Genomic DNA, 12,964 nt, shown 5'->3' with positions numbered 1-12,964 from the left:
CCTCCATTCTCATCGGCGAACGGTAAGAGGACAGTAACGTTACTTTCAGCGTGATTGTTTATTCATTTCAATGCAAACCGTTCTGATCAATATATCACCCATACTACATAAAGCATTTACTGACGATCACGGAATTATAAACGACCCCCCCCCCCCCCCCTTCATCCGCGCATGATGAGTCATAACGTTTAGAATCGTATTCAGTTGGATTTTTTTATATAGCGTGTATCGGGAATAAACTGCAATCGATAATCTATATTATGCGTTTAGGCCTATAACTCACGTTCTAGGAATTATTGCAAAAAAACGATAATAAAAACATACTTATATTCTAGACTGTATTTTCGTATGAATATATGAATGAAAAAGTATAACGTTCCTACATCCTGAACGATAAATAATCGATGTTGAATGGGCCATAGTAATGTCAATTTAGCAATACAATTTAAAAAGTTATAGCCCTGCAAAGAAGGTGAACATCTCCATAGGCTTAGACTGGTGGCAGTGATCATACATTGATGGATAGAAGCGTGGCAGTTAATGTGTTAAGTACCAGGAAGATTGAATCGGCTTAGTTCGTTTTTATATCTTCACTGCTGTGTAATTTCAATTCTCCACCACAAGGGGTCACGCTGTACTGCATCAAGAAGGCTTCTCGCAACGCAGAGCTGTTTTTAACCCTTTCACAACCACACAACAGACGGTTAACCCTTTCACCACCACACTACAGACGGTTAACCCTTTCACAACCATTTAACCTTTTAACCGCCTGTAGTGTGGTAGTGAACGGGTTAACCTTCTGTAGTGTGGTTGTGAAAGGGTTAACCCTTTGTCGTGGGGCAGTGAAAGGGTTAACCTTCTGTATTGTCGCAGTAAAAGGGTTAACCCTTTGGTGGTGTGGCAGTGAAAGGGTTAATGTATAGAATCGAGCCAATTTCATATTCACACACTTAATGACATGATTTCATTTAATGGCATAACTCCTCCTCCTCGTCTCCTCTCCTCAGCCTCTCCCCCCGGCCCCAACATCGAATCACTCCGCGGCCAAGCAGCCGGCCTTCAGCCCCTCCCTGCCGGACCACGTCTACCAGAACTGTTTTGGTCCAGGAGCGGGCGGAGCCGGCGACTGGAACAGCTCGCTGCAGTGCCTCTCGCTCAAGTTTGAGAACCTGTGTGACGCCGCCTTGATGAAGATGCTGCCCGAGTCCTTGCCAGGTGAGCACTGATTGTGGATCAATCAATCAATCAATCAAATCCTTTATTTAACCAGATTAGCATCATTGAGATTAAAATCTATTTTTCCAAGAGTGATCTGGCCAAGCAAGGCAGCAGAAAGTTTCAACATAAAAAAGAACATCATAATAAAATACAGATAAAACATTCACAGCAAGATCCAATTTCAGGCAAGTTATCAAACACTGTTGCACTGTCCGAGGGAACTGAATTCATAGGTTTTTAAGATTTTTTTAAGGTTTTAAATTCTCAGAGGGTGACCAGTCCTGGCAATTTTAGGTCCTCCTGTAGCTTGTTCCAGGATGATTTAAAAGCCCTTTTAAATATGGATGATGGATCAGTTTATCCATCAGTCATGTTTGAGAACCTGTGTGACGCCGCCTTGATGAAGATGTTGCCCGAGTCCTTGCCAGGTGAGCAGTGCACTGATCATGGATCAGTTCATCCATTGATCAAAGCTAAAGTCAAAAACACAAAGTGGCCGCACATGAGCTGAAGTAATTTACACAATCATTTACACTAAATCTAAATGGGACTGCCACCCATTTAAAAATAATAAATAAATCGCACGTGTCCTGTACCCCAGTCCTGTTCAGTCCTATATTTATGAAAACGTACCACACTCTCCAAAAGCTTGGAAGTTGGAGAGAAGCCTTGAATTTGTCTACATTTCAGTCAGGGTTTCGCAAAAACCATAGTACTACTACTGCTGCTATGAAGGTCATAAATGATATAACTAAAGCTTTAGATAACAAGCAGTGCTGTATTTCTCTTTTCATAGACTTCTCTAAGGCCTTTGATACTGTTGACCACGATACTTTAATTGGACGTTTTATTGGTTTTTCTGAACATGCGGTTGGGTGGATTGCAAACTATCTCACAGACAGAACCCAGGCTGTTCAGTTAGAGGGTGCTACCTCGGAGGTACTGAAAGTCCATAAGGGCGTTCCACAAGGGTGCATTCTGGGCCCATTATTGTTTACTCTATATATAAATTGTGTTGGACAGAATATTCCAAACGCAGCCTTTCATTTCTATGCTGATGATACTGTCATCTACTGCTTTGCACCTGCTCCAGGAGCAGCTCTGTCAACTGCAACTTGTTCTAAATGCAGAAAAAACAAAACATGTTTTTTGACTAATTCTAGAACACATTGTCCGATAAAATTCTTACCAGAGATGGTCAACAAATTGAGTTGATATCTACTTTTAAATACCTAGGATTTTTTATTGATGACCACTTGGCTTTTAAAGCATATATCCATCATGTTGCAAAGAAGCTGAAGCTTTTACTAGGATTTTATTTTAGAAATAAGTCTTGCTTTTCTTTTGGTGTGAAACGGAAACTGGTGGAGTCTACCTTTCTATCTGTGATTGATTATGGTGATGTGTTATATATGAACGCCTCTGCTCACTGTCTCCACATGCTGGATAGCGTGTATCATGGGGCTCTGAGATTTATTACAGTGGATCTCGTACTCACCATTGTGTATTATATTCAAAAGTGAACTGGACTTCCTTATATGCACGTCGGCTCAGTCATTGGTATGTTTTGATTTACAAGGCTATTCCGATTTATTTATCGTCTCTTTTAAAGTTGAATGGTGGAAATTACAATCTCCGTTCGAAGGATTTGATGCACTTTGCTGTTTCCAATGTCCGAACAGAAATGGGAATGAAAGCTTTTAGGTTTTCCGCACCTACTGCATGGAACAATCTCCAGTCCGATCTGAAGATTCAAAGCTTGGTAACACTGAATGTATTTAATTTAAGGCTATGGTGAAGCCTATTGTAACCAGGTTTTCTGTGTGCAAATGTTTTATCTGACCATTTTGTAACGTTACTTTTATCTGTAATGTATATGTGTGTATGTTGAAACTTTGTGTTGCTGCTATTCTTGGCCAGGTCTCCCTTGTAAAAGAGATCCTGGATCTCAATTGGGACAAACCTGGTTAAATAAAGGCTAAATAAAAAAAATAAAAACCTGCGCTGCTGCTCTGGGGGCACTGATCTTGTTGAGTAACGTGTGAGCTCACTGTAACACCCACTGAGGTTTAACTCCTGCTTCACATGTTGGCAGTACTAGAATAATATGCCTGATTTCAGCATGCCTCATCTCTCTGATTTCTATAGTTTTTATAGTGGTGCATATATTCATAAATATTAATCCTCGGGCACAGAAATTACATTAATTATTTTGACTTATGCAGCTGACCAACTGAATTACTAAAACGGTAGCATTCTCTAGTCTTAAAGGAACTTTTTGGGAAATTAGCTTATTTGCCATCTACCCTGTAGTTACACCAGCAGATACATACCCTTTTCTTCTCTGTGTATGCATTAGGCTTAGGGAACAGCTGCACCGTTAGCCTAGCTTAGCGTCATTCACTGAAAGTAGGTGTGCCAGTGTAGCCTAGTTCCCAACAGTCATGAAATACACTCTAAATACAATTCCAAAACTAAAATGTCAAATTTTTTATTTTTATTTCTTCACGTGGTAAATACACAGGTCACAACATGTTTACAGGAACGTTTTGGAGTTGAGTCACAAACCCAAGTAATACTATGCTAGACCAGGCATAATAACATGGCTATTGCATGTTATAATAACATGAACATGGCTATTGGAGACCAGGCATAATATTTTGGCTAGTATCCAGCTGACCAACTGAATTATTAAACCGGTAGCATTCTCTAATATTTTGGCTAGTATCCAACGGACCAACTGAATTATTAAAACGGTAGCATTCTCTGTTTTGACTAGTATCCAGCTGACCAACTTGCCGTGTTATTGCTTCCAACAGGTGACATGCTAGGACCACCCCTCCCCGATGTGCCCCTCCCCCCGCCCTCATCTATTGGCCCTCACAGTGACCATCCTTCGCTACCCACCCCACTACCCCCTTCATCCTCTTCCTCCTCGTCGTCGTCGTCCTCATCCTCCTCGGAGGCCAAAGAGCAGAAGAAGAGTGGCGCCAAGAAGAAATGTCTGTATAATTTCCAGGATGCCTTCATGGAGGCCAACCGAGTTGTGATGGCCACCTCCCCCTCCACCGCCTCTGTGTCCTGCACAGCCCCCACTCTCCAGTCAAGTAATTATTCTCTTTGAACCCTTTCACTACCACACTACCAAAGGGTTAACCCATTCACAACCACACCACAGAAGCTTAACCCTTTCACTACCACACTACATGTGGTACAGAAAGGTTAACCTTCTGTAGTGTGGTAGTGAAAGGGTTAAACCTGCATTTACCAAGGGAAATACACTACTACACTACTGTGTTTTAGGACTAAAATGCCTTGCTCAAGGGCATGTCAACAGTGGTTAGGGATGGAGGTGGGAGCGTTATTTAATCTGTGTTCACCCAAACAGATTTTCTAGGATCAAACTGGTCACATGCCTGCTTCTTTAACCAGTGGTTTACCATTTACCAAGTAATAACCCACCCATCCATTTGACATCTAAAAGACACAGCTTCTTTGGTAATATCGAACGTAGGAAGAGTGGTTAGGCTGGTACTGCTCTGACTAAGTATAATGGGGTATTTTTTGTATATTATCTTTAGTATATATTATAGTATTTTTAGTGTATTGTAGTATGATGCAATGTGGTCAGACTTGGACAAATATGTTATTGTAATTACTGAAAGTTAGTTGCCAATTTTGTTGCCGATATTGTCCAACTCTTAATTTCCGATACCGATATCAACCGATACCGATATATGCAGGGTCCCCCCCCCCCCCCAAAAAACCGAATAATTTCAGGTAATTATCATTACATATCTCTTGTTGTGGAATTAACACAACATTATGCATACTTTTAACAATAAATTAAATCAGAATTTGTTCTTACTTGCTTGCCTGGGTAAATAAAGGTTAAATAAATGTAAAAAATATATATATATTTGACAACCGATACCGATATTTTTCGATATCACATTTTAATGCCGATATCGGCCGATAATATCGGACATCCCTAGTTACAATCCCTAATATCACGGGGTCAAGGTCAAGAACCCAACCCCGTGGCAAGGCCGTAGCAGCGGAGCGCGAAGGAGGACCCAGCCCCAGGAAGGGTCAGGACCCCCTGGAAAAAGGGGGCCTGGTGAGGCCAACGACGCCGCAGCATCGAGACCCCACCAGACTAGTGAAACCACCCCCCACATCGCCAGCGTATCGGACAGGGCCCATCCAAGAGCAGGCCCTTCCCCCCTACAGCATGCCGCCCTGAAGCACTCAAGAGGCTACACCCCTACAGCGAGACCAGGCAGTGCACCGGGGAGACAACCCCCAAAGAGGTTGATCCCCTCAATCCAGGCAACAGGTCAAAAGGACTCGACCTGTGCCTGGAGCACTGCGGACTAGACAGGCGCCTAAGGGGTCTGCTGAAAATAACACCCCGGCGGAAGGGGCGTTCGGTATGCTGTGCACCATGTCGCAGCCTCCACCAAAAAAACCCGACCCTCTAAAGGGGCCGAGGCAGAGAAGGCTGACACGATTGGCAGACGTCATGAAGGGTGCGGGGGCACACGCAGGCAGACGGGGTCAAGCCCGGCCTAACCCGAGAGTCGACTCCGCTACCAACACACCTGGAAACCAACCACCACCTAACAGGAGGCGGTTGTTCCTATAACCCCCCCCCAAGAAAAAACTCAAACACAACTGCGGGTATACACCGGCTATACAGCAGTACAAGTGTTTCAGTTCTCAAGAAGGGGTTAACCCAGGCCAACAGGTTGACGAGAACAAGTCCGGACCTGGGCTTGGCGGACCGGGACGTACACAGGGATGCCAGAGGGGTACAAGAACCACCTCGACAGCCCCCTCCCAGCCCCGCCAAGCAGGAGAAGAGAGGGGCAAAAAAAGAATGGAGAAGGACCAGGCTCCTTTAGCACAGCGCAAGGTACAACACAATATGGACCAAGCAATAGTGAAGGATAATACGCTGTGACATAACCACGAACACCTCCATAACATCAACTCCTGCAACGCCCGGGCCAACCTGGCATTTTCCCCCCGAAAAAGCACAAGTCCTTCAGGGTACCAGAACAGCAGATCTGCGCCCCGGCGGACAACGGGTTAACTGACCTGGTCCGGCGCGACCAGAACCAGTCCTGTGTCCTATCACGCCACCATCCCCAGTCCTAAGAGGGGGGTAGGTACGCGTGTCGATCTAAAACATCACAGAGGGCGCCACCAAGACGGTCAGAACATAAAAGCACCCCGCCCGGTGGCCCACCCCAAAAGCTTGAGACCCCTCCGCCAATGCTTTGATCTATTCCGTTATCTCCCCCCAGAGATGAACGAGAATTCATCAAGACTAACCTAGTACACTGGCGCTCGGAAGAGACAAACTCCATCCTAGTTGCCCCATAAAAACGCTGTTTCAATGATGAGCAACCAAGGCGTGCAAGCCCATGCGTGGTTCCACACAGAAGCACCCAGGGCCAGCACTATGTACACGTCGAGACCCAAAACGTATCGATGGTAATTCTAACAAGAACCCAGATAGCGTTCCCTCCAAGCCGCCTGGGAGAGCGGCAGGAAGCTGGCCAAGACACATATATTGGTCCCAAACGACGCGTCCGAGGGAAAACACCCCTGTCAACCCTGCTCTGTATAAAAGAGAGGAGACAGGGAACTGCCAGAGAGACTTCCCACGTGAGTAATAATTGAAAAGATATATGTAACATTGAGCTACGTGACCAAAAGCTCAAGACATATGCAACAGAGCGCAGAGCAGAAAACTTCTTTTTAAGTTCTCACACACCGCATAACTCATCTTGACAATAACAGAGGTCCACAACATGGAGCCTGAAAAGAACTCACGGAAGTCTCACAACCAATAGAAACGCGCCCAGTGACGTACTCTATGGCGGGGGGAATTCCGTGACCCACCTGCCCAAATATGGCGTGGGACCCCCCCCTCTCCCTACCCTGTGACGCACTGACCCAACAGCGTGACAGGAAGCCCGAAGGACAGGAGGTCCAACCCCCTGACCAATCAGAAAAAAGGGGAGGGAGGGTTTATCAGTTCACCCCTCAAGACCCCTCACCCCTGATAGGATCCAATGACGAAGCAGAGCCATGACACCAGTCATAGCGTGCTACATGAAGCGCATTTATACCTGTTTAAGGTAACAGCTTCACATTCTGCACGCCAGCCACAGACGATAACCTCGCCTGTGCAAAAAACTGGTTTTATATATGGCTTCAGGCTCATGTGCGAACCTGCCACCTGAATTTTTACACCTTTACCCTAAAGGAAGAAAAAACACAGATCAAGAGAGGGGCCAAGGGCCCTGGTACAAGAGCTTACACATGTAACTTCTGTAGGCCAACACCTAACCCAGTTGTGGATCTTAAACGTGAATACGATACACACAACCCTCCATCACAACAAAAAAGGGCAAAAGTACACTCACTACTGTAAGAGGAACGCCGTTTTTCATGATGAGAGAAGACATAATTCCTCGATTAAGTACTGGTCACAGGCCTTGCTATGTCCACATGACAGCGACCAAACAATTTTCAGAAAAAATTGCCTCTCTCTAAGCAAGATCACAACCCCAGCAGAAGCTGAGGGATTTACACCATATCCCCAAAAACATAGTGAATCAACACACATTTTGTAAACAAAATCATATTTGAGGGGAGGGGGGGGGGTGCCCAGGGGCAAACCGGGGAAACCCACCCCTCACCACCTTACCCCTGATACGACGCCAAATGTGTAGAGTAAGCTTTACATCATGCACGCCAGCACAGCCGAAGATCTTGTTTGAACAGGCACAGCCCTGCTTATGTGTGAAAAAACTTGCCACTTGTTATTGTCATCATTAAGAATAACAAGCTGAGAGAGGGACTCATCCCTCGATCACATGCCACTATGCACAGTATTGTAGGGTAACCCAGCCAGTTGTGGGCTCAGCCACGTTGTCTAAACGTTACATGAACACACACAACTTCTCATCATACAACAAAAACCCAGTTCATTTTTACTCGCGTAAAAAACAACGCTGTTCCTAGGTAGAGAGAAAGGCACAAGCCTTGGCCAACGATACCCAAGCTATACAAAGCGACCAAGACCATTCACACACAGCACATGTCATATCTCCAAATGTAGTGAAGTAACATATGTTTTGTAGACAAAGACATCGTTATTAACAAAACATTCGGGAGGAGAAGGAAGGAAGAGTGGGGTAATGTCCAATGGACATCTTACCTGCACCAAGGAACGCAGGGCGAAAGGCCGCAACACAGGTCTCCACATTGACGAAAGGCCTCTCGCTGGCGGGGCAAAAAGACGCCCCCCTCCTGCAGCCGGTCATGGTGCAGGCCCGACTATATCTTCTGTCAAAGATGATGTCGTAGTCAGAGTGCCAGGGCCTGCTATTCTCACGGCTACGCCAATGGTCGTAGCACAAGCTAACAGCTAACTCTAGGCTAACTGATAGCATCAAGCTAACGTTCCCAGCCGAGCGAAGCCGGTAGCTAACGTCGTAGCTAACACCTAACTGGCTAACAGTTAGCTCAACCCGGCTATCGCTAGCCACTAGCTCACGCAGAAGCAAGCTATGCGGCTACCACTGAAAACTGCACAATGTGAGAAAAGCAATACAGGCCAACACTTCAGACAGCCGCTGTCTTTTCCTCTTCTCATCCGAAGAAAAGAAGGGAAAAAAGGCAACACACGTCCCTCTTCAGAACGGTGTTTACCAGACACAGCGGTGCCGGCAACAAGTCCCTTGCGGACTATAGCCGACTTGAGCATGGAGATATTCTCATAATGAACACCAAGCTCACCTCCCTCGCACCGGGTGCTTTTCATCTTGAAAATCGGGGCCAGCACGGCGACAGTGGGTATCCGTTTGTCCAGAGACCTGGGGAATTGAACCGCAGATTCGGAATCACGGTCCCAGGAAAACAAAGCTCTTACTCGAGGAGGAGCTAATGTTAACGTGGGCATCAAACCAGAACCCCCTCCATGCTGCTAAGTGGCAGCGAAAAAGGATACCAGCCTGGAGCCGGCCTTCGTAAGCTGTGTAGCCGTTCCCCCCCCCCACAACCGACACACCTGGCGCCCGCGTCGCAAAAACATCACCCGCCCAGAGAGGCCGTCAGCCCTCACGGCCGAGCGCCTCCCAAGCAAAGTGTCCAACTGCAGAGCCGGAGGTAATGCCGGCGGGGATTGCTCAGTGATGCGAGCCCCTAATACGAAGCGCCGGTGGAAGTCAGAATAAGATAAGATAAGATATTCCTTTATTGATCCCCTTAGGGAAATTCAGGCATCATAGCAGCATGGGGGATGGGGGGGGGGGGGGGGGGGGGTACAGGTAGTAAAAACAACACAAGCAGTGTAAACAAGTTTACTATCTAACTAACTGAAAAATATATTCACAGTATTCACAGTGTCATATAAGGTGCAGAATGATCATCATCTTCTAGACACTCCGGTGGCGAAGACATTATCGCTGTATTTCCTCAAATAGTGAGAGAAAACAAAGATATGTCAACGCAGCTCCTTCTCTTCAACGTAGCTCCTTTCCAACTATTTCGGCACTAAACTCAAGTGGTGTATACAGACACTTGTCGTGGTGAAAATAAGGAAGGAGCTGTTAGTATGGCCACATCCCCGCTTATGTACTGTAGAGGAGCGGATGGGGGTGTGGCCAGGCGGATGGGTGTGTACATGTGAAGAAATGTATTTAGTACTAGACTGGATATGGGATATGTTCCACTAGAGCGCAGAGCGTAAGCTATACGATATATAACAGGACCTGACTTAAAAACATGACCTGAAATGACCTGACTTAAAGACATGACCTGACTTAAAAACATGACCTGATTTAAATACAGGACCTGGGCCCTGTTCCTCGTACCTGGCTAACTGAGTTAGTCGGATAATTTTCAGGATAACGTGACATAAGTCAGACCTTTCGGTTCCCCGAAGCACGTTTCTATGGCAACAGATAAAAAAGTTTTAACCTGCTCCAGCGCAGGGTTTAGTTCAGTTAGCTGGATAAACTGGCCACGCCCTCGCAAAAAATGGATGAGCACCACTTTCGGTTTCCGGTTTGCTGTTTGGGCGATCCGCCGATCGGCCACCAGATGGCGCTCTTGAACCGTTGGAGAGTTGAGAGGAGATCAACAGGAGATCTCAAGTCTCCGTTGGTGAAATATGATTGCCATCACACATTTTTTAAATATTGATCTCAATAACGTGTTACGTCGTCATTGGCAGATTACGCATGGCGGAAAATGACGTGTTACCTCGTCCTTGGCGATTAAAGGGTTAAAGTGCAAGTGTTTAAATGTAAACAAAGAAAGAAAATAAGTAGCAGCAACTGCCCCCAGCACCGCGGCTGATGGGGATGTAACTTGGGCCAGGAGGGTGACTTGGAACAGCTGTAGGGGGAGAGGAGAGGAGGATGACAGATCAGACCGACTTCTAGGTATTTTGTTTGCTGTGTGTGAGAGGAGTGTGTGTGTATGTGTGAAACTTTAATTTAGATGATGTACTGCATAATGCCATTAATGTTAAACCATGGGAAAGCTAGTTGGATCTTGGCTGGCTAGGCTACAGACAGCTCACGTTAGCACAGAGTGTCGTGTTTTTGCAGACTGACTAGCTAAGTAAGATTGTGACACACACTGCCACATTGAGTATATGTGTATATAAAAGCAGCAACGCTGTAAGCTTGGCGCTGTTGTTTAGCTAACGTTACGTTACATACAACATACCGCAGCCTCGGTATAACTGAAATAACGTGCAGCAACGCTGTAGCTTGCCGCTGTTTAACGTTACATACAGCATACAACATACCGCAGCTGTTTTCCAACATGTAAGCTAACGTAAAAAATACAATACTATGGCTAACTATCTAAAACTTACCCATGTTCCGAAGCTCCGGGGTGCATTATTTCTTCTTCTTACCCAGGCCATTACTACAGAATGCAGTCAGACAATGGAAACGATACTGCCCCCAGCACTTCCTGTAGTGCATTGCAGTTACAAATGAACATTTGCGTCTCTGATTTTTTTATACGACGCATCGACGCAAAAATTCCCCGTCGTCGATTATGTCGACTAATCTTTGCAGCCCTATTGTTAATTTATATCTATGGAATAATGCAACAACTCACAAACCGATAACCGGAGAAAGTATAAAAGTGTTTCCCCTAGGATTTTTTCAGGGGGGGTGGTAGGCCCCCCAAAACGACTAGTGTTGTCGCGGGGCGCGCGTGTCACGGATACGTGGTGTCAACAGTGTCGTCATAGTGGCGCAGTAAAGTTTAAATATCAACATTGTCTGGCCATCCTCAGTAAATATCAAACTTTCCAAAGACCAGAGTTGGGACAGGCACGCACATACACACACACAAAAGGGAGAATGGCTTATATGAACTATCCAGTTCATATATCAACTTATATCAACTATTCAGTTAGTTTTTATATCATTTAGCTAGCTCGCCAACGTTACTGTGATTAAAGCAAACTTTTTTTTTTTTTTTTTTTTTTTTTTTTTTTTATATATATATATATAATATATTTTTTAATTATTTTTTTCAGGGGGGGCGGGGGTCCCGTTGGCAATGGTAGGGGAAACACTGTGTAAATGTGAAATGTATTGTTGCTGTACTATACATTTATTCAAACAACACATCTTGCTTCCTGATAACATTTCAGTGGCTGGGATATGGCTAGAAAGGGTATGTGGCATGTAATTTTCTGTTGCAAAGTTGAGTGTATATTCCGGGCAGAGGGCATGGAAACGGGTATTGAACCTGCGGGGCAAGGTGTTGGAAGGACCAGTCATCTCTGAAAGGCTAGTGTCCTTCTACAAATCTAGTCACAGTTTATCTTGGTTCATTGGCTGTATTTTGAGTTCTTACACATTTTATCTTTTGTCTCCTCTCTAGATGACGTATTTCACAATCTAGGAAAAGAGGACCATAGGCAATGCACCCCAGTCGCCCCTAGGAACAGCCCCACGGGACTGAGCTCCCTCCCTCCGCTCTCAGGCCCGACCCTGCCCCCGGCACCCACCACACACCTCCCCAGCATGGGATCACAGCCCTTCCCAAAGATGGCTGCAACAGCCCCGGGCTTCATGGACGCCCACCAGGGCCTGTGTCTGCCCCCCGCTGAACCACCCACTCCGTCAGCTGAGTGTCCCATCAGTGCCCCGCCCAGTGTCTGCAGGTCAGTACCCACAACAGATGGCAAATGTAAATCTGACTCTGTGTCAGTGGACAACATGGCACCCTACACTTTAAGCCAAAAAGATATTATGAGGAAGTATCTTACGAGTTGATTTCAGGGTTCGCACAAGGTCCTTGAAGTGCTTAAAGTGCCTGAAAAAAATTAAATAAAATAAAAACGAGGCCTGGAATTCGTAGAAAACAGCCAATTTCTTTACAAGGTGCTTAAAAAGTATTTGAAATTCAAATCAACCATTCACATTGAAAGTTTTGTTCATCCATGATAAAATTGTTCTGAATCAAGAAATACATTTTTTTTATTTAACTCATTCAGCGCCAGCTATTAGTCTTGGCCTTGTAGCTAACGTGCCAGGTTTCCATTACATATTTTCACTGCATCACTATTCTATATTATATTCTATATTATAGCTATGGGGACAATACTATGGTCATTTGACAGTGACTTTCTTCCGTCCAAGATGCAAAAAAGAGATAATTTTTTCATGCATACGTTCACACGTTATCCTGT

The 12,964-nt window shown here is 45.3% G+C and overlaps 1 protein-coding gene across 3 annotated transcripts in view; it reads left to right on the top strand.

The window, feature by feature from the left end:
* The window catches only part of fam193a (family with sequence similarity 193 member A), a 93,113-nt gene that overhangs the window by 54,489 nt on the left and 25,660 nt on the right, over nt 1-12,964 (top strand). For all 3 annotated transcript variants that reach the window (XM_084319218.1, XM_084319220.1, XM_084319219.1), the window contains 3 exons: nt 1,008-1,215; nt 4,038-4,325; nt 12,154-12,436. In XM_084319218.1, the coding sequence (XP_084175344.1) occupies nt 1,008-1,215; nt 4,038-4,325; nt 12,154-12,436 (779 nt within the window). The remainder of the gene's footprint in view (nt 1-1,007; nt 1,216-4,037; nt 4,326-12,153; nt 12,437-12,964) is intronic.

The sequence above is a fragment of the Notolepis coatsorum genome (genome assembly GCF_963971535.1).
Source record: "Notolepis coatsorum genome assembly, chromosome: 7".
In the NCBI taxonomy this organism is placed as follows: Eukaryota; Metazoa; Chordata; class Actinopteri; order Aulopiformes; family Paralepididae; genus Notolepis; species Notolepis coatsorum.
This window is presented reverse-complemented; position numbering and strand designations above follow the sequence as displayed.